At 40.0% G+C, this 22682-nt stretch overlaps 1 protein-coding gene across 15 annotated transcripts in view; it reads right to left on the reverse strand.

Annotated features, from left to right (window-relative positions):
• The window catches only part of LOC149263928 (serine/threonine-protein kinase TOR-like), a 489849-nt gene that overhangs the window by 351138 nt on the left and 116029 nt on the right, over positions 1–22682 (reverse strand). For all 15 annotated transcript variants that reach the window (XM_089426946.1, XM_089426940.1, XM_089426951.1 and 12 more), the window contains exons 15-24: positions 19196–19326; positions 8997–9099; positions 8740–8913; positions 8564–8656; positions 8213–8248; positions 5047–5145; positions 4821–4919; positions 4542–4704; positions 4300–4433; positions 4105–4157 (exon numbers count right to left, since the gene is read on the reverse strand). In XM_089426946.1, coding sequence (XP_089283072.1) covers positions 4105–4157; positions 4300–4433; positions 4542–4704; positions 4821–4919; positions 5047–5145; positions 8213–8248; positions 8564–8656; positions 8740–8913; positions 8997–9099; positions 19196–19326 — 1085 coding nt within the window. The remainder of the gene's footprint in view (positions 1–4104; positions 4158–4299; positions 4434–4541; positions 4705–4820; positions 4920–5046; positions 5146–8212; positions 8249–8563; positions 8657–8739; positions 8914–8996; positions 9100–19195; positions 19327–22682) is intronic.

Consider the following 22682-nt stretch of genomic DNA (forward strand, 5'->3'; position numbering starts at 1 on the left):
TTTGCCCACGCACTAAATTTTTATGTCCCAACCATCTTTTGCATTTTGTGGTACATTTCCTATTGTAAGTGGCCAAATTATGCTTTTATCTTTCTTTTTAACTGCATCAACCTCTAGGGCATCGTTCTAGGCCCAACCCAAAGTGTGTACAAGAGGAGTGGGAAAGCTAACACCTTGTGGACCCAATGGACAATGTGGACCCAAATGGGAAAAGTGTGGAAAGGGCTTATAATGAGTGTAGGGGAATGAAAGATATGGTGTCGGGAAGCGGGACCACACAACCAAATTAGGGTTTCCCATGTAGTTCCACTCATAAAGTTGACAACTAATAGAGGAGATTCCATGGGACTAGGATACAAGATTAGCCACCAAGTTAGGACAAGGGAACAAGAGTACAATCCAAGCCCATTCTTTCCACCGAATCCCCCCACTAGTCCATGTCCAAATGTGCCCGAAAAAAACAAGCATAAACGCCCAATTACATAATGAAAAGTCATACCTTCGAGGTTGGAAGGCCCACTTTCAAACATATGATCATAGCAGATGGGTGAGAGCACACAATGACTGACTCAAGTGGCAGAGAAAGGTGGCATATCGCGCTATCTAGTGGCTGCAAGGAACTGTTGGCTGCCGGTTGAAGACAAATATGGGAGAAATTTTCTCCTGTAGGTGTCACCCACTGGTGGTGGGTAACAGTGCCCCTTATGAATATTGACAAGATCTGTATTCATTCCTTTTTCTTCAACTTACATTTTTACATCTAAAGATTTCGATGCTTCCCTCTCGATGTGTTGTTGTACTTTGGTCTCCAACAACTTTTATCCTTCTTAAGCTTCTTAATATGCATAAGTAATTTTTCACTGTCCTTAAGGCAAATAATTTCATCTTTTTTGTCAGCGATAACTTTGTCAACTTCCTTTTTCATATTTTGCACACTGTTGACTTTCTTGAAGAATTACTTTTGAGATATCTTGTATGTCTTCTGGTGTTACTGAATCTGAATTCAATGTAACATCCAAAAGTGTTATTTTTTTCTTCCTGTAGGAAAATGTTAAAAACTTCTTCTTAGTATTTAGAATGAAGGACCCTAGTGTTTCCATCTAGGTTGAACCCAGAATAATCTCACCTTGAGCGCTCTATAGGGATCGAACAATGAATTGTGATATAGATGTATAGTCACCAATGTTTAATTGTATATCAATTATGTCATTTTGTTTTGCGTCCCAGTGATCTAATTTTTTGATTGTATTTGACTGAGGAATAACCAATTGGTTTACGAGTTTAGGGTTTATATTTTTTTATTTTCAGAGAGAGCAATAGAACAGTAATATCTTTCCCTGCAAGAGCCCTTATAATTCTAAATAGCATTAAAGCACAGTTATATGCAGTTTCTGAAAATCTTCCTTTCTTTTTCGTTATAGACTCCATTCTTTTCTCTTCATTGATTGATTCCATTTTGCTTTCATGATAATTTTACGTCAAACAATACTTTGGCGTCAACAATAAGTGACCCTTTTTACATTTTTTTTATAATTTTTCCTTTTATACTTTGTTTGGACTTAATTGAAAAATATTTTAACAAGTATTTTTTTTCCTTACTTCAAATCGGCCATTTAAATATTTTGAATTGAAACTTACAGACCCTTTAATTTATTATACCATTAAAATTAGTGGAGGCAGATTAAAGGATCTAACAAAATTACAGTACGAGTTAAAACCTCACCCTTTATAATTATTGCTTGCATCGCTATTTATGTTATATATTGGATTGTTATAACCTTTGGATTGTGCTAACCTTATAACCCTTCGTTAACTATAAATGAAAATTAATGTGGTAAGTAATGATATACCAACAGTGGCTATATTAACAGTGATGCGGTCCACAATGGAACCTTTTTTTAATATTTTCAGCACCTTCCGATAGAATCATTGTAATAACAGTTCAAAGGCATGGAGTTGGCACATATCCTGACAACTACATGACACATTTTTGAATGCTTGAAGGATTTTTCTTTTCTTTTTCTTTTTTTTCAAGATTTGTGTAATTCACAACTATTATGTCTTCCAATCACTTAGCTTCCTGTGCGACTTTGAATACTCTGCTTGGTTCTGAAGGACGAGGATGATGGTGGCAGCAAGGAATTGGTGGCGGGGGTGTACAGCGGTAGCGGTGTGCCGCGGTGGTGCTTGGAGTAGGATGGTGGTTTGTCGTCATCGGTGGCAGTCTGACAGTTGCACCACGAGGCTGCAACTACCTCGCGGCCCGTGGGGTGGCGATGGTTGTGCAACCCGTCGGGCTGAAATTGCAAAACACTTTTCTCTTTTTTTTGGTTTGGTTTTAATTATATATATAGATATCTCATTTTTTTTTGGGTTATAATCTCTTTTTCTTGTTTTATTTTTAATATATATTTTTATGTTTTATTTTATATATATATATATATATTTTTTTTTTTTTCTATATATAATTTTTTTAACTTTTCTTCATTATAAATTTTATGTTTTATTTTATATATATATATATTCTTTTTTTTTCTATATATATAATTTTTTTTAACTTTTCTTTCATTATTTTTTTAAATTTTATTTTACTTATTTATTTTTAATGGCAAATGGCTTGACAGCAGAATGGAAAACCCTAAAAAAAAAAAAAAAAACCTTTTGTGGCTAAAAGCCTCAATCACAATGACAACAAACTTCACAAAGGGTTGATGGACAGAGGTTGGATCAGACTAGCAAATGGCCGAGATTGGAGACGAAGCTCTGATACCAATGTAACAAACATGGTTCATACATAGTGGAAATATTCAGAGTATATGAAATATGTAAATACTAAATATCCATTATAGGACAAATAATATATATATGTGTGTGTGTGTGTGTGTTGTACAAGAGATGATGATATATGACATGTTCGGTTACAAATGAGGGCCCTGTTTATATACTAGGCAAGGTGCCCCTCCACGAGTAGCCATGTCTCAACCAACAAACATGTCCTTTCATAACTTATTAGTTTATACTTATTAATTAATATTTATATTATATATTTATGTTTGTTACATCGTGAAAAGAACTAACATCACTCTTTTGTCCGCCATAGGAACCAATCTTAAGCTTCCCCTTCTAAATTGTTGGAAGCTACCATTATTTTTTTCTCTTTCACCTAATAACTAATACGTGATTGCTTATAACAGTGTACACATGTTTAGTACTATTTATAACAGAGATTTCCTATGACCAAGTGCTCTTATTTCAGTGTTCAGGCAATATGATATCAGTGACCTTATATAGATGATGATACAGTGATGTTGCAGTAGCCCTGCTTCATGATGGCAGTATCTTTTCTATTATCAATATCAGTATTTGAATCTTGTTCACAATAGAAGTTGTGAACAAGATCTGTTTAGGCCCTAGGCAATCTGATGTGATGGATCATGTCTCATGATATTGTACTTTGTATCTTAGCTAAACAATTGATGAATATCTAAGAGATGAAGAAGAAGAATTGAATTCCAGGTTTTCCCCCTTGTGGGGTTTTGCCCTAGTTTCCAACCTAATTCTGGTGTCTCTATTTGTGCATGATTTTCTTCTGATGTTCCTTTTATTGTTTCGCTGCATTGTTGATGATATTATTCTTTCTACATAATTGTTAATGATGTGACAATGTTATGATGTTGTGGGGCGAATTTAATGTGTAAAAGATGTAATACAATTATCTAAACCAAAGAACAATACAGCCCCAAGGAAAATTAACAATACGAAATGTTCATATTTAGATGTACATTTCAAAATTATTAAGATTTATTATTTAATTATTGACATATCGTTGGGATTCTATTTTTTTTACTTTTATATATTAAATTTTCAATAATTTTATAGTTTTTATGACTCTGAGTCCCCTGTTTCCCTGAAATTTCCCTAAATTTTAGGATTACTTATATACATCCCCCTTGCACATATCCCTGCTCCCGTGCTTCCCTATCCTGGAACTTGGTTGTACATTGTTAAATCCTAACCAATTAGAGTGTAAGATATTGAGAGCATCATATTACAGCAATTCATTAACTGACAATAAACTAATGTATATTAGAAATATGTTCTTACCCATCAAGTACAAGTTTCAAGGGATGGACCAATGCCGATACATGGCCAGATATCTGCAAGGACATAAGCAGCACATTAAATTTGTTAGTTATCAAAAGGATGCCGAAAAACATTTCTTATCATGATTGAACACGCAAGATTATCCTATTGAAATAAAAAATTCCATTTGTTCAAAAAAACAATTAAAACGTGAACCTGAAAACGAGGAATAAGCTTTGTAAGAGTTTTAATAGCTGCACGCCTGATCTCCACAGATGCATCAGAAGCGTCTGGTCTAAATAGCCGAACAAGCGCAGGCAGAAGCAAATGCATGTGTTCATCTAAGGTACCTAAAGGAAGGTAGACATATGTTAATCTTCCCCTCTTAACAGTTTACTGAATTTCCTTACACGTTGATCATATGTGACGACGAGAATAGACAAACCGCATTCACATACCACCAAATATTTCAAGGGTATGCAGAATAGCAGGCACATAGCTGTAATCCCCAGAGCGTTCAGCGTCACTTAAAACTTGTATACAGCAAGGAAGTATCTTTGGTAGATATGCTCGAAAGTCGTCATTTAGAGCAATGCAAAGCTGCTCCACTAAATGTAGGATCTGAAATTGAATCAAACTCGTTTCCATTAGAAATCGAGACAGAACCACTATGTTTCTAAAATCACAAAACATTGATTACTACTTATTGCATTTCACTAGTTAAAAAGAAAACTCACAGGAGAGCCAGGTGCAGGGCGGCTTGTAGCTGATAAACAAAAAGAGGACCAGAGTTCGGAGATGAGTGCAAGCAGATCTGGTAAATACTTTCGTATATGCTACAAAAACCCATCATACGATAAGATTATTATATTCTTTAAGGAGTCAAAAAAACAACATCAATCTGCTCCCAATTATCATCTCAGGCAACACATAAAAGAATACACTAAATGAACATGGCTTCACCTGGCGTACAATAGAAACTAAGGTCCCTAACTTCCATGTTATGAACTCCTTCAAACCTTCTTCACACGTACGAACTATGTAAAAAAGGTCAGGTAGGACCTGCAAAATGAAATAGAAATGAAGATGTACCAAGGCCATCAAAATGATCAATAAACAATTACAGGTGTTTTTTGAGGGATAAAAATCATAGAATCATCCCACATTCATTGAATGCAACTGCTGGTTTGGACAAATTTTGTTATTGAGCAATAAAAAAAATACAATTGCTTGGCAATATTTTGGATTTATTATAATTTTTACGATATTTTGAGGCTTTTTAGTCAGGACCTGGGACATGACATCTTATACATCTTATATATGAGTTTTCTTTTAATGTTTATGTGCCAATGCAATTATTTGATCTTGGCAGCACTTTAGATGCTTTGGAAGGGAGGGGGTGGGGGCTGTTGTGTGTGGGTTAGATTCATCTTCGATCCCAAGGAAAACATGAAACAAGCTTTGAGTGGGGCCTATAGGAAGCTACTAATAATCAAGCTGAGGTGTTGGTTTTCTATCAAGACCTTTGGACTTCTGACTCTTAAAGGGTCAAGTACCCTCTTGGTTATAGGATATTCAACAATCATCATCAAGCACAACAACATTTTTCAAACCCTAAAGTACTGCACCTTAGCAAGGCTCATGCTCAGAATTCAAAAGAAACAAGAAGGTTCAAGTTGATACACTTCTTCCATGTTCTAAGGGCACAAAATAGCCAAACAGATTGATTGGCTAACAAAGCAACTCACCCAGGTGTTAGTATATTAAGGACTAAAGGGGGCCTCATGTCTTCATCCCATATTCCATAGAACATTTGATAGTAGCCACAGTTCAAGAGCAAACCATATTGTAATGAAGTACACAAACCAAGACAGGTTGTAGAGTGCATTCAAAGTTCAATCTGAAGAGATGGTTGTTGACAGTAATCAGCACTCTGGTATTCTCGCACATACCATTCACAATGGCAAAGCAAGATCATAAATGGTATGTAATGTTTTTTGGAAATTGTAGGTGGAAATATTATGGATGTCCGTCTAGGTCCATTTTGTCCTGGAATGTATTGAAATCAGGGGTGACTGTGAACTCCATTGACAAGACCCCTCTCTTTAGGCTCTCCATTGTCAAGTTGCTGGGGTTTCTTCCCTGCTGGCATTTCATGGGATCTGCTAACGAGTCTAGGTTCCACTGCTATGGAATAGAAGCCCATCTCAGGTCTGGACTCTGCAGAAAGTCCCTTCAAGGAATTGGAGTATGGATGAGGATAGTAACTCCAGTTGATGCCTTTCATGTGAGACATCAGACCTACATGGTATTCTGAGGTGGAATGAACAACTCCAAGCTAACAATCAGGCAGCTACCTCCCATATGAATAATGGAATTTCCAGACAATATGGTGTCACAAATCTAAACGTGCAGAGTTACTAGAGATTGTCACCAATCAGAAATGGAAAATTGAGAAGCTTGAAGATAAATATGGCATGCTGTACCATATGGTCCTGGGGCTCACTACGAATGTTAAATCCTTGGTTTTTCACCCAAAGATATCAATCAGACCTGCTCCAATTATTGCAAAAGATGAACACAGTTCAGCAAGCTCTGGGAGATTTGGGAATGGAATTTCCAGACAAGATGGTGTCACAAATCTAAACGTGCATAGTTAGTAGAGATTGTCACCGATCAGAAAAGGAAAATTGAGAAGCTTGAAGATAAACATGGCATGCTGTACCATATGGTCCTGGGGCTCACTAGGAATGTTAAATCCTTGGTTTTTAACACAAAGATATCAATCAGACCTGCTCCAGTTATTGCAAAAGATGAACACACAGTTCAGGAAGCTCTAGGAGATTTCGGAATGGAACATGTGGAACATGAGCTTCAATTAACAGCAGATATCAAGCAAGAAAACCACAGCAGGAATGTTTTTTCTTATTCTAGATTTAGCTATGTTTTGTAAGATAGTTTTGATTCTAGGCCAGTTTCTTCAGATCTATATTAGCAGTTCTTTATCATATATCTTTATGGAAGTAAGAACATCCCAGTATATAGAAAACAATTTTGAATTTTGGACATTTCTTAAAAGATAAGCATATGGAAACCCCCCTTTTCTTTGTTTTATTTGCTGTACAGTGCAGTCACAGCAACTTTTTAATACAAATTTTAATTGCTTGGTTAGAGGAGGAAAAAAAGAAAAAAAACATCTCCAGTTTAAGAACTCTAGTTGAAAGACAGCCATTGCTATATTCTGTATTGCAAGGAGAAAATGCACACCCTTTGTAATATTTCATTTTTTTCATCTACCAATTCAGTTTGACACCCATGCAGCTTCATTTACATAATTCAATTCCATATGTCACCCACCTCGCCCAACCCCGCTGGCCACAAACTGCCACAGCAACTTTTTAATCCAAATTATAATTGTTTGGTTAAAAATGAAAAAAGCATCTCCAGTTTAAGAACATTAGTTGGCAGACAGCCATTGCTATAATCTCTGTTACAAGGAGAAAAAAAAAATGCACACCCTTCATAATATTTCATTTTTTCCATCTACGAATCCAGTTTGGAGCCCATGCAGCTTCATTTACATAGTTCAATTCCATATGTCCCCCACTCCACCTGACTCTACCAGCCACAAACTGTTTTAATGACTGAAAAATTGCATACTGTCCAGATCTCTGAGTATCAAAATGGTTGATAATTATCCCCCCCCCCCCCCCCCCCCCCCCTTTGATAATATCTTTTTTAAGCTGAGAACATGCATCATGAAAACATTGAAACAACAATTTAAGTAATAATAACCTGCAGCTTCCCAGAATAAGTTATGATAATTTCACTGGGTATGGCACATGCCTATTTGTTTCCTCAGTAACGAATCCATATATGCAGAATAGGCAAAAATTAATTTATGACTCAACTTCTGTAAATGCTTTCCTTCCAAGTACATGAAGACATAAACAAATCTACCAGCCAATTATTTTATGCCACTAATTATAAAGATGAAAATTCTCATCCAAATGGAATATTTACCTGTTTTCAAATTTAAAAAGATTCTCTGAGCATGCTACTTTTAACAGTATAAACAAAACCACTGACCAGGATATATGTAATTTCTTTAGTCAGAATGTGGGCCCACCTTTGGAAGATAAGGAACACACGCCAGCCCCATAGACTGCATTGACAAATAGCAATTATAAAATATCATGCTTTCAATTTAGTGTCAAAAGAAAAATTATATGTGGTATTAAACTGAAAAGAGAAGTAATTATATGAAAGTCCATGAATGACCAAAATAGCTCAATGCGAGTTAAGTATATCGTCAAGTCATGATAGCAACAGGAGTGCCACAAAGTCTAGCTCGAACATCTAGAATGGACATACAAAAGAACATAGGAGTTCAAGAGAAGTGCCAGTCAATAAAAATTGCACTGAACGCAATATAAAAGATCCTTACAGGACCAAACAGAACATTATACAGTATGCATACCTTGAAAATGAACATAAGAGAACCCACAACCTTTTGGTGATAACTTGAGAGAGATGGATCTCTCAGTATCCGCATTAGCGAGTTGATAGCAACCTGAATTCGATAATGCAGTTCAGTAATGAAAAAGAAATGTTAACATACAAAATTGAAGCAAGAACACAAATAACACCACATACCGTAGAAAAATAGTCCTCTGATGTAGCAAATGATTGCCAATGATCCATTGGCAAGTCATACATGTGCTGACCACCATCCGATGTGGCACGAGTACTTTCACCATGAGACCCTTGCAATGACTGTTGATTGCGCTTATGGGTGTGAGGATCTAATGCCCCCATGATCCCAACCACCTGAACATCTAAGTAATAAGCATCCAAATTTATAATTAAAAGCTTTACTTGACTCTACAAAATATATTCTTCCTGGTACAAACCTTCAAAACCTCCCTTCGCGTTGACCAAGCAAGCTCTCCATTTAGCAACCTTAGAAGCAAGCCTAACAGTGCTGGATATTCAATATACGGAGAAACAACATAACTGCAAATAGTAGAGAAAAATTAAAATATATTAGTTCTCTAAATCAGACAGCTGAATACCATGGATTCCCCTAAAATTATTTATTCAATAAAATCTGAAAACTGTTGGAAAAAAAAAATCACAGGTATTTTAACTTTCAGAAATTAAAATGCAGCAGAAATAAAATAGGGAAAATCAGTCACACTACAGCAAGAAAAAATCTCTCCAGCGCAATCTTCCTTCACTTTAAATTACTCAAGAAGGACCTAGATCCACAGAGAATACACAAAAATTACAACTGCTGGAACATGGAAATCGGCCCCTGTGGAAAACCGGCTTCAAGGAATTCAACCCTCCTGGAACTCAGCCCTCCTAAAGATTTACACCATGGAAAATGAGCCTCCTCTATCAACTAACTCAGACACTCTTTCTGTCTTCGTACAACCCCTACACACTAGAGAACAAATCGACCCCTAAATAATTCGGCCTCTCCCCAAAACTTTGTTAAAATTGGCTACTAGGGTGTAATGTTCCTAAGTAGGAATATGAGTGATATTTTAAACAAATAAACAGTGCAGCAGCATAAAATTAAAAACATGCATTATACATCCATAAAACAGTATTTGGAATAAGAGCATAGGTACAATATAAATGAGTTGGTGCACCTGGGCTTGTCTCAAGGACAAGTTGGACCAAACCCAGGTGATGGAATAGCTGAGCTGAACGCTGCCCAGTTGCTGCACCACTTTGCACTGCGCTATCCCAATAAAAATGTTATCCTGTTGAACTTCGGCCTGTTGGAATATGCCCAAAAACCACCTTGAAAATGATATCCTTTCAGCCTTAGACTCCTTGGACAAAACCTAGAAAAACCCAAAAGGAAATTTCTCTAGTTCTTACTTTGGATTTTCAGCCTCCTTGCAGCCTCTCCCCGAACCCCAACTGTTGTTTCCAAATTTGACTTGCAGGAAACAACCTGTAAATCCCTCTGAAAACACCCCTAGAATGTTGGGTTCACCTGTGATGACTGACTCCTTGCTCCCCGGATGACTACTCTCCCAAGCACCACGAGTTTGTTGTCAAAGGCCTTTGCGCAATCCCTCTGCCTAGAAGTTCATACTGTTGTAACCCTTGACTGGCTAGCTGCAAAACTCAGTGAAATTGTCCTCAACCAACAGCCTTTCCAGCTCCCGGAACTCCCAGCAAGCTATGGACCTCCCGGCTGGCTCAATCCCCTCCTGCGTGTTTCTGGCTGCCCAGAAAATACGCAGTCTCCTCCTCTACGTGGCTAGATGAAGTGAATGTTAATGTAGGAACCCATGAAATCATTGTCGAACAACCTCCCTAGGGCGAGCACGGATAGTCCCCCGAAGTAGAGGTTGAATCTTCCTTGCGGAAGATCCGTGGCTAAACAGTCGGTAGACTCGCTAAGTAGCAGAGCATACAAAGATAAGTTTGTTTGTAAAGATCAAGATGCTGCAAAATGAGAGCTCCTTCCTCTTTTATGACCTTGGGCCCCCTTAGCCTCATGTGGGCCCCTCCTTCCACTAATTCGATTCCCTCCAACTCATGCTATGGCCAAATTCGACTTATTCATATGGGTGGCCACCAAATTCCACTAGCTGCCAGAAATAAAGTCGAATTGCCTATAGTTCCTAAGTTCTGCGTGTGGGGTCCTCCTCCTAACCAAAAATGATGCCAAAATTATGTAGCTACACCACATGACTAATAGATTTGAGAAGGGACATGACAGTCCTCCCCTCCCAAATGTTTCTTCCCTCAAGCAACCTCAAAGCTGGGTGCTCCAGTAATGTGCTCACTTTCCCAGGTGGCATCCTCATTCGGCAAGTTCTTCCAGCGTACCAAGAACTCCCTGATGGTCCTGCTCCTCAATCTCCTCTCCATGCTGTCCAGAATGGCCTTTGGTTCCAACACCAAATGGTCCTCATCATCCAACGGGGTTAGATCAGTTGTTGCGGTCACCTGTTGTCCCAGCACCTTGTTTAGGCATGAGACATGAAATACGTTATGGATCATACTCCCCGTAAGCCACCTCCCCAACACGCCTAGTCACCCGGTAGGGCCCATAGAAGCGTGGTTGTAGCTTCTCGGCCCCCTTCAGTTTCAGCGTAGATTGTCTGTAAGGCTGCGCGAAGGTATACTAAGTCCCACTCCTCAAAGTGCCTCTCTATCCTATGCCGAACTGCATACAGTTTTTGTTGATTTTGGGCAGTCGCTAAATTATCCTTGAGAGCTTTGAGGATATCTTGGCTCTCCTGGACCCAGTGTTTGACCTTTGAGGCTCGGTTGTCTCCGAAAATAACATCAGCAAAAGTTAGTGCATCATATCCATAGAAGACACGGAAAGGAGTCATACCGATAGACATGTGGTGCGTGGTGTTGTAGCAGAACTCGCCCACGTGCAACCATAGAATCCACGTCCTTTGCTGACCTATCACATAATTCCTCAGGTACCCTTCCAACCACTGGTTGACTCTCTCCGTCTAATCGTTCATCTGAGGGTGATAACTGGTGCTAGGAGTGAGCTCCGTGCCAACCAACTTGAAGAGCTCCTGTCAAAAGCCACCCATAAATCTGTTGTCTCTATCGCTTACAATGTTCTTGGGGAACCCATGTAGCCTGAAAACCTCCTGGAAGAACAACTCGGCAACCTGTGCAGCTGTATATCTAAAGGGGATGGCGAAGAAGTGGGCAAATTTAGTCAACCTGTCAACCACTACATATATGCAATCCTTCCCCTGTACCGTGGGGAGACCAATGATGAAATCCATCGAAATACTTTCCCACTTCCCCTCTAGAATGGGAAGTGGTTGTAGTAGCCCTGCAGGGTGAGTCAGCTCCCCCTTGTTTCGTTGGCAAGCTTCACACTCCCTTACGTTCTGCAGCACGTCCTCCTTGAGGCCTTTCCATGTGAACCTCTCCCGAATAGCCATGTAAGTCTTCCGAACCCCTGGTGTCCCTCAACTGCGAGTTGGGCACCAAGTAAATGTGCCCCTTGTAATAGATGACCTCATCCATCACACAGTAACGCTCATCAAGCCCTCCTGTCCTTGGAGTACTCTACCAATAGCTGAGCCTTCCAATCCTGACATATGCTCATGAGAGATAACCTAGCAGGTCTCCTGGATAGAGCATCGTCCACCACATTGTGCTTGCCCCGCACATACTCAATGTCAAAATCATAGGCCTGCACCTTGCTGACCCATCTTTGCTGCCTGTCATTGAGGCCCTGTTGGCCCATGAAATGTCTTAGATTGTTATCATCAGTCTTCACTCAGAATCAGTTGCCCACCAAGTACTGGCGGAACTTGGCCAATGCATGCATAATGGCCAGCATCTCCTTGTCATATATGGAATATGACAGTTCATGCGGTAGGAGCTTCCAACTCTCGAAAACTACGGGATGCCCCTCGTGTGACAATACAGCTCCAACTCCTACCCCTGATGCATCACACTCCACCGTGAATGGCTAGGAAAAGTCAAAGAGTGCCATAACAAGGCCACTGCTCATCACCTCCTTCAGGCCATCAAAGGCGTCCTGTGCTCCATTAGTCCATGCGAAGGCCCCTTTCTTGGTCAAGTCGGTCAAGGGTGTTGCCAGCTGTGAGAACCCTTTGACAAATTTCCTATAGTAAGTGCAAATACCCAAAAAGCCTCTCAACATAGTCACATCTCGGGGTACTGGCCAATCCCGGATGGCCCGAATCTTCTCCTCGTGAACCTTCACCCTGTCTGCTCCAATGATATGCCCAAGATAAAGCATCTCCATCAATCCAAACACTCACTTGGACAGCTTGGCATAAAACTGTTGCTCCTCCAAAATGTGCAGTACCTCCTCCAAGTGTTGGAGGTGCTCCTCCCACATCCGTCTATAGATCAGGATGTCATCGAAGAACACTAGCACGAACCTCCTCAGCTATCCCCGAAAGATATGGTTCATGCAACACTGAAATGTGGCCAGAGCATTGGTCAATGCAAATGGCATGACCAGAAACTCAAAGTGCCCATAATGGCACCAGAATGTTGTGTTCGGGATGTCCTGATCCCGAACTCTCATCTGGTGGTCCCCTGAACGGAGATCAACCTTAGAGAAGTACTTGGCTCCTCTAAGCTCATCCATCAGCTCATCAATGCAGGGAATGGGGTACTGGTTATTAAGGGTCTTCCGGTTAAGGGCTTGTTAATCGATACACATCCGGAGGGTCCCATCCTTCTTCTTCACCAGCACTACAAAAGAAGCAAAAGGACTGGAACCAGGCCTGATATGGCCCAACGCAATCAACTCTTGAATGGCCTTCTTTATCTTGTCCTTATACGCTTTGGGGTGCCTGTAAGGAGTAGTGATGACTACCTGTAAATCCAACTCTAGCTCAATGGTGTGCTCAAACCCCTCTATCTGGTGGCTTCCATGGTGGAATGTCCCCGTACACTACTGCATGTCGAGTAAAGCCTGTATGTCTGCTGGTGGTGGCTGTGCCTGTCCCCTAAATTCTGAGATCTTCAACTCGACTGCCCATGCAATGTGCCCATGCCGAAGATCTGCCTCCATCCTGTGGGCCGAAACTATTTGAGGCAAATAAGAATGCCTCTCAAGGCCACCAGTTTGCCATATATCCCCATGAACTCCATCTCAGGTTTCCTCCAATCTGTCATGACTCGCCCAAGGGAATACAACCATTGGACACCCATCACCACGTTGGTGTCTGGCACATCGATCACAAAGAAGTGGTCTGTCATCGAGTAGTTTCCCATAACTACTGTCAAGAAGGGCATGTATCTGGTACACTGGATGGTACGGTCACCTGGTACTAGGATGGAGAACCCCTCAAACTTTGTTGTGGTGAGGCCCCTCCTCTGGACAAGTTGTGTTGCGTGCATCTATGAAGTTGTTGGTAGCCCCACTGTCCACCAGCACCGACACCCTCTGTCCCTGTACCGTACCTCTGATCCTGAGTGTCAAAAACTTAGGAATGCCACATAAAGAAGCAAGGACTCCTCTTGATGAGGCAAGAGATGCCCCTCCCTGTGGAGGAGGTGGTGGTGGCCCTCTGTCCACCGAACTCTCTCCATCTGTCCCACCACAATCTTGATCCACCTCATCCTCCTAGTCACTGTCAGAAAAGACCTCAATGTAATGTGCTCTACCTATTGTGCACTTATGGCTAGGTGCCCAGGGCTCTCTGTATGTGAAGCACAGCTTCCTCCTCCAGAGGTCCTTCTATGTCTCCTCATCTAGTTGCCCCCTCCCCTGTGTGGTCCTCGACGATGGGGGTCTAATCTCATGCCCCTTCTGTGGAAAAGGGGTTTGTGCAAGAAATGGCGCTTTGGTCTTGGGGATGGCCCCCTGTAAATCTTTGGCACACACCACCGCTTCCTGCAACGTGGAGGGTCTGTGTGACTTCACCAATCCACGCAGAGGCTCAAGCAAGCCCTCAATGAAGGTGTATACCCTCCTTGCCTCAGACGGATCCAAGACCATCATTGACACACACAAAAAATCTGAGAAGTACTGCTCTGGGTTGCCTATTTGGCGCAGTTGTGTCAACTCCCTGAAAGATGCCTCTGGATCCCTCTGATCAAATTGCTCCACCACCCTCTGGGTGAAGTCCTCATAAGAAACTATTTGGGCATGCCCCAAAGTGGTCAGGCCATGAAACCACCAGTCATGGGCTTCCCCCTCCAAGTGAAGCGATGCCATCTTAATGGCTTCCTACTCCGTCATCCGGTTGAGTTGAAAGTATCTATCCATCTTTTCAACCCAAGCCCTGGTTGTGCACTTGGCAGTGCCATCAAATGTAGGGAAATACATCCTCTCTATAGTTCTCTGCAGCTCATAGTTTTGGGTCCCTTGTCCTCCATACCCCTTGTTCCTCTCACTCTGCTTGAGCTTGCAGTAATCTCTGAAGGAGAGGGCTTCTTTGAAATCTTCGTCCATCGCCTGCCACTCTCTGAAGTAATCCCCCATCTGGGGAGCGTCTTCCTCCCTTGCTAGTTCCATTTGTGCCATTAGCACGAAAGAGGATAGTGTAGCCCTAGTTGGCACACTAATTGAAGGGTGTTGCACTGTTGGTGAGGGGTGATCGACAGGTTGAGAAGCCCCGGAAGTTTCTCCACATAAAAACCCTCTAGGTGTAGCCCTGTCTCTGTTCTGTGATTTGATCACCTCCAACATGTCTTTCTGCCCCTTGGCCAAGTCACTCAAGGCCCTCAAGAGGCTATCGAAAGCCATCTCCTCCTTGCTCTTGGGCTCTACCATTTCATCCTCATCGTCCACTACTTTCCCTCTTTCCTCCGTATCTGGCGTAATTTCTAACTCCCTTTCTCTGCTCATGTACCTCTGCCTCCAGTAAGTGATGTTCTCCCGGTCTTCTCCTCTCATAGGAAACAAACCCCACAGCTGAGCCAAGAACTAGGCTCTGTTACCATTGTGATGTTCCTAAGTAGGAATATGAATGATATTTTAAACAAATAAATAATGTAGCAGCATAAAATTAAAAACATGCATTATACATCCATAAAACACTATAAATCTAGAACTATTGAGCCATATATTATAAAATTTGAGAGCATACGTACAATATAAATGAGTTGGTGCATCTGGGTTTGTCTCAAGGACAAGCTTGACCAAACCCAAGTGATGGAATAGCTGAGTTGAAGGATGCCTAGTTGATGCACCAATTTGCGCTGCATTGTCCCAGTGAAACTACTACCCTGTTGAACTTCGACCTGCTGGAAGGTGCCCAAAAACAACCCAGAAAATTATATCCTTTCAGCCTTATACTCCTTGGACAAAACCCAAAAAAACCCAGAAGGGAATTTCTCTGGTTTTGAATTTGGATTTCCGGCCTCCTTGGAGCGTCTCCCCAGCTATCGCTGCCAATTTTGACTTGCAAGAAACAACTTACAAATCCCTCTGAAAACACCTCTAGAATGTTGGGTTCACCTGTGATAACTGACTCCTTGCTCCCCGATAATCCTTGTCCCAGATGACTACTCTCCCAAACACCACGAGTTTGCTACCAAAGGCCTCTGCGCAATCCCTCTGCCTAGAAATTCATACTATTGTAACCCATGACTGGCTAGATGCAAAACTCAGTGAAATTGTCCTCAACCAACAACCTTTCCAGCCCCGGAACTCCCAACAAGCTATGGACCTCCCAGCTGGCTCAATCCCCTCCTACATGTTTCTGGTTGCCCAGAAAATACAGTCTCCTCCTCTGCGTAGTTGGATGAAGTGATGTTAATGTTGGAACCCCTGAAATCATTGTGCAACAGCCTCCCTAGGGCGGGCACGAATAGTCCCACGAATAGAGGTTGAATCTTCCCTGCGGAAGATCCGTGGCTAAACAGTGGGTAGACTCGCTAAGCAACAGAGCGTACAAAGATAAGTTTGTTTGTAAAATGATCAAGATGCTGCAAAATGAGAGCTCCTTCCTCTTTTATCACCTTGGGCCCCTTAGCCTCATGTGGACCCCTCCTTCCACTAATTCGATTCCCTCCAACTCATGCTATGGCCAAGTTCGAATTATTCATGTGGGTGGCCCCCACATTCCACTAGCTGCCAGAAAAAAATCGAATTGCCTATAGTTCTTAATTTTTGCGTGTGGGGTCCTCCTCCTAAGCCAAAAATGATGCCAAATTTGTGTAGCTGCACCCCGTGACTAATACATTTGAGAAGGGACATGACATAGGGCCAAATTCCACATTGGACAACTCATTTCATGGATATGATAATTGCATTGAATTCCTCTTTTCGAGAGGACCAAAATCAACCTAAAGATCATCTAATTTGGACAAGGGAAAGTATAATTTTGAATTATGAGCCCGCATGTGCATATTTGGTGCCTTGAAGCTCATTACTAAGTGGATCATGGATGATTATAGGTTGCAAAGCCTGGCCCTAGTACTTCTGTTGGAATAAAATTAAATAGAATATGATCTCTATTTTTAATGATATTTCATATCATCAGAGAACATATATCTCTGGCTGATGGCCTGTATTAACTGATTTGAAATGATGACGTGGGTGATCTCTTGGTGGACAAAGAAGAGGGAGGTAGGGACTCTGATCCTTTCTCTCTTTTAAGATTGCAACAAACAAAGTTACTCAAAGGAATGCTCTGATATCAATGTTACGACCAATGTTCGTAAATGCTCTGATATCAATGTTACAACCAATGTTCGTAAATGCTCTGATACCAATGTTATGAACAAAATTCGTAAATGCTCTGATACCAATGTTATGAACAAAGTTTGTATATGCAGCAGAATACTCAGAAGATCTGGTGTGTAAATATCCATTATAGGACATATATTATATAAGAATTGTACAGAAAATAGTTAATTAGGGAAGGGGCACCGATCAGAAGATCATGCCCTTCCATAATTAACTATAGTTACATAAAATCATATTATAATTTTTACATAACAAAGATGAAACTGTGGCTGCACTTATGAACTGTTTCTGGATTTGAGGACTCTTATGGGAGGACTCTATCCTCCTTTTTATTGGACTTTCTTGAATCTGCATATATATATATATATATAGGACTAGGTCAATTTATAGGCCTTGAGCCTTGAGACATTTTTAGACGTTTTGGATGATTAGAAGGGTAATTGGCAGATGTATTCTCTCTGCTCATTGTTTGGTCAGATCAGTACTTCTCTGAATGTAATTTTTTTCTCTTTGAATACAAAGCTCCAATTTTTTCCTTGGAGAAAAAAAAAATTAAAAAGTCTCAACGCAAGAGATAAAATAGGTAATTTGTTTGTCCAGACCGTGAGTTGAATGAAATTAACTGCATCATAGTTTTATGAGATGTTTAGAAATATACAGGGATAGTTTATCACCTATGTTACATGGGGACACATCCCCAGCCATCACAGAAAAGGAAACTGGGATGTTGCAGTTCCAGGAACATGGCTAAGAGTGTCAGAACCTCCGGGGTAGTCTAGAACACCCACCCCCCCCCCCCACACCACACCACCACCCCCCGCCCCCACCAAAGCACCTCACCCTGAACCACAAGAAGTAAAAAGTGGGGACATCCTACGAAACAAAAAATGCAGGAATAAACGATAATTAAAAACTTCCAAAAAAAACATGCACCCTGAATGTAGGTATTCAATCTGCCTAATTTATCACCCAGTTTCATTGCAAATTCTGAAAACACACTTGTAATCTGTATAACATCATGTTTCTTGGAGCTTTCTGACAACAAATGCAACCAAAAACCTTCCAGTAATGAGTTGTGGACTTGATATGGCATCACCAACTTAATATGTTATAATATACAAGCCCCACGCTGGATTGGGTACATGTACTAAATCATACATAAGGACTTGGCAAGCTTTCCCAAAGACACATCAAAACAAAATATGTAGGGAAGCGCTAGAGTTTCAACGAGCAAACAGAGAATATTAATGGCCTGTTCAACAAAATCCAATTTAGCATTCTGCAACATAAAACACCAAATCTCAAGAACAAGTTCCACTAAAGGGTGTGTCGATGAATGATACTAGAAATAGAAATGATTCAACTACTACCTCCAAAAACTTGCACGTTTTAACAAACTGACCTGATCGTTGTATATTTGTATTAGAAACTATGAAAAGCTTGGTGGAGTTTCATGACCATTAAAAGGGTCATAAAGTATACATAATATAATGGTCATACTGTACTGTACTTGCATAATCAATGTATGTGCAAATTTATAGATTTGTAATCAGAGAGACAAGACGAGAAATCCAAGGCCTCTGTTTTCTTCTTGATTTTACTTTATAGTTCTTTTTGTAGTATTACACCAGATCCAGATATTAATTAATTGTTGTAGCTAACTCCTATTCAGACATTGCATTCTTCTGATTCCCCAAATTTCGACTGGATGCATTGGTAAGCCATTCATTGTGTCTTTAGAGCCATTCATTCTGTCTTTAGCTCACTCAGGTAATACGATAAAGCATCAAAAGAAATTCATAATTCAAATTTAACTGAAAGAAGGATAAAAGCCAGAAGTCTGCAATCAAATAGACAAAAAATCATCAAGATCTGTTACAGAGAACAAATACCAAATCACATAGGAACAACTTAGCATACCCTGTACTCTGAACAACCTGACCAAGAGTAGCGACAGCAACTTCACATTTAACAGCAGCTGCTCCATCTAGTAGTGCCTCTACAATCAATGGTATCAACTCACTGAGGTAAGGCCTCATTGCACAGCCACCCTACATCACCAACAATTGAAAGTATTAAGGCAAGAATCAGATATTTCCCACACCAAAAAAAAAAAAAATCCCCTCCATATTGTACATGTCAGCAGAAATAGATAAACTAAGTTACAACCACATTTTATTCAAAATTTAGAAGAACACTACATAAATAGCTAATTAATTTAGATTCTCCAAAGCCTTGGCCATTGCAAAACTGCTGATCTAGGTTCATAGCAGTGTTATCAGAACTGGACCGGAACCGGTGGAACCGGCCGGTCCGGCTGTTTTTGGCCCAAAACCAATCTGAACCGGGCCTCCAAACCGGAATAGGCTGGTTCGGTATGGCCGGTTCTGTAATGGAACAAGGCAGTTCGGTACTAAACTGGCCTATTTCACCGAACCGGCCGGTTCAGGACTGGTTCCGTGCAGTTTGTACCTATGCAGGACAGCGTATAAATTTTGTTTTTTTATATTTTCAGTGGGTTCGCCCACTTCTAATTCTCCCCTCGGCTAGCCTAATATTCAAGCCTTTGGCCCTCAGCCTAATAATCAAGCCTATTGCCCCAGTATTGCTATGCAATTCACGGTAATGTTAATTCTTGAAGTGAAAGGATCCTTTTACTTAAAGTTTTAACATTATCATGAAATGACTCAGGAGTCAGGAAGTTTGAGAATGGTTCCAACTTCATTGGATTTCATATGGCGAAAATAGAATTTTAGATCTCACTTAAAATCCAGCAGACTTAACAGTTTTTCGGGATTTCAGGATTGGGGGGATTGCAACATTTCCATTGGATTTTGTCATGTGCGAGGATATGGAACTAGTATTTAATAAAGAGAACCAAGCCCTCTATGTACTTTGATGTTAGTGGCATTGGTTGTCGAACTCCTCTATCATGACTCTACTAAAAAAGTACCTATCACTCAAACAAAATCTTGACATGACATGCTACATTTTTTCTATCTTAATTTAATGCCTAAAATGGTTATATTGATGATGAAAACCCCAATATAAGCAATGATTTTGATGATATGTAGGTGTTTGTTGTAGCATGATTTTTTTTGCATGCTAGAGGCCATCTAGAGCCTATTTGTTAATGTATTTTCGGTTCAGAGATGGATTGCACTCGATGCTATTTTGGTTAAGTGCACCCTTACATGCTATGTAAATGAGAACTTTTGCATATTTGTGTTTAAATGGTTTGGATTCATATGGATGCACATGAATATATATGTTTTTCTTTAAAATATGAATATCTTATGTGTTTTTGGTAAACTGGTTTTTTTCCAATTTTTTACCTGTTCCCAGTCCACAAGGTTTTGCGGTTCTATCACCAATTCGGTTCTAATAACATTGTTTCATAGTATCATGAATTTGGTTATCAATCAACCGCGTGCAAACAGGATAAGGTAAAGTAAATCCTTCTCAGATTGTTCCTCTTCTCCTCCCTCATTACAGCCACCAACAATTATGATTCAATATCACAGATTCTTTGGGAGGCTGCCCTTGATTCTTACTCCCATGCCATCCACCACATTAATCCTGTCCACACCCAAGGGCGTGTATGAATGTCCCATCAACCACAAGTATGATGAGGAGTGTAAGGCTCTACACAGGTACCTCCACTTTGCTCTCACTTATGACACATCCACTATCCCATCTGCAAGTAGAAAGTATCAGCATCTCCTCTAATGTAAGAAACGAGAGTTTATTGCTTCTAGAACACATTAGCTTCTTTCAGTTCACCACAATTCCCCCTGAAACCTTTTGGCATACCCTTCTCTCTAACAGGAACCTCTTCCACACACCCCCACCCCCACCACCGATATTAATTGTCTGTTGGATCTCTCATGTGACCTCCATATATGACATGTTAGCTCAATCCTCAGTTCCTTTTTCCTCTCATCCTGATTCCTATCTCTCGTCTCTTATTTATAATGGGAGATATTAAAAGAACTATTCAGACCTTGAATAATAGCAAAGAAACCAATGGATATCATTAAAGAATATGACATCGACACCCTTGCACCTCATATTGTTGACCATTTCAGTGATGTAGCTTCCTAAGGTTTTTCTCATTCATAATCACAACATATCACTCCTCAATTTTAAATTGGGTGGCAGTTCTGATGCAAATAATTGCAAGAGTATTTTGATTGGATATTCTATTCATTTTCCCTCGAAGCATCTACTGTTGGTAACTTTTTCACCTGATGAGATATTTTGTCGCTCTCCTCAGTTCAGAAACAAGACAAAAATATCTTCAAACTTCAAAAAATGTTGTCACATTGCAAAAGGATTAATCCACTCTAGGTCGATTCTTTCCAGAAATACTTGTTGATAAGGCTCTCATTTTGAACTTCATTGATTATGACTCTAGGTTGTATGGAATTCGGATTCTTTGGAACATAAACTTATTGTTGTCTTTGATCAAAGTAATGTCAACACTACTGAATTGATTTATCAATGCAATGAATCCTGTGATTAGGATGACAATAAGGTACCTTTGTTACTTAATTCTTCCTGATTTTAATTTTTGGATACTCCTGATTAACCTTTAAGCTGTGTAATTAAGTTTACAACATATACTTCTGTCAATTCAACTTCAATTGAGTCAATAGATGTTGCATTCTCCATAGCTTGAAATTAAACTTCTAAAAACAAATTTACTTCAATTGAATCAGTAGATGTCCTTTTGACAACTATATGCACTTTAACATTTGGAAATAATATTTCCTTAATTAATTGACATCAATAAGCAATGTTGAGCAATTTCTTTATCTGTGTCTGATAAAACTTTGTTGATATATTTCCATTTGTCTTCTTCAACTACTTGTCTTCGTTTATCCTGCTGTTGCAATTCCTCATCACATAAGATTGTGACAACTTATAAAAATTGTGCTTGATACTTGACTTGCAAGTTATAAATCTTTTTCTCTGATCCTTATAAATCATTTTTAAATTTAATGCCTCGTTAACCTATTTTTAAAATTTACATTGTAGCCTATTCACTTCGTAATGAAGATCTTCATAGCATATTCAAGAAACGGGTTTTCCACTCACAGATCATGTATTTAAAAAGTTTGCTTTGCAAATTTCATTCAAATTTCTTCCAATTCAATCTTTAATTACCCAACTTGTTCCCTAAATAAGTATGGTATGATTATTATAATCCCACTTTTTGCTTGCACCTTTGATGTTTGTTGGCTTTCAGATGGCACTCCTTTCTTTACTTTTTCATAGATATGGTTTCTGCATCATGGCATTTAATTTTTCGACGGCCAGTTTTTGGTCTTGGTTCCTATTGCGAGGTTCCACTCTGATGTCTTTCCAGTTGGCACCCCTTTCTTTACTTTCTCATAGATATGGT

Source organism: Pinus tabuliformis, chromosome 6, assembly GCF_031772625.1.
Source record: "Pinus tabuliformis cultivar Carrire ecotype Pingquan chromosome 6, CPIR1, whole genome shotgun sequence".
Lineage (NCBI taxonomy): Eukaryota > Viridiplantae > Streptophyta > Pinopsida > Pinales > Pinaceae > Pinus > Pinus tabuliformis.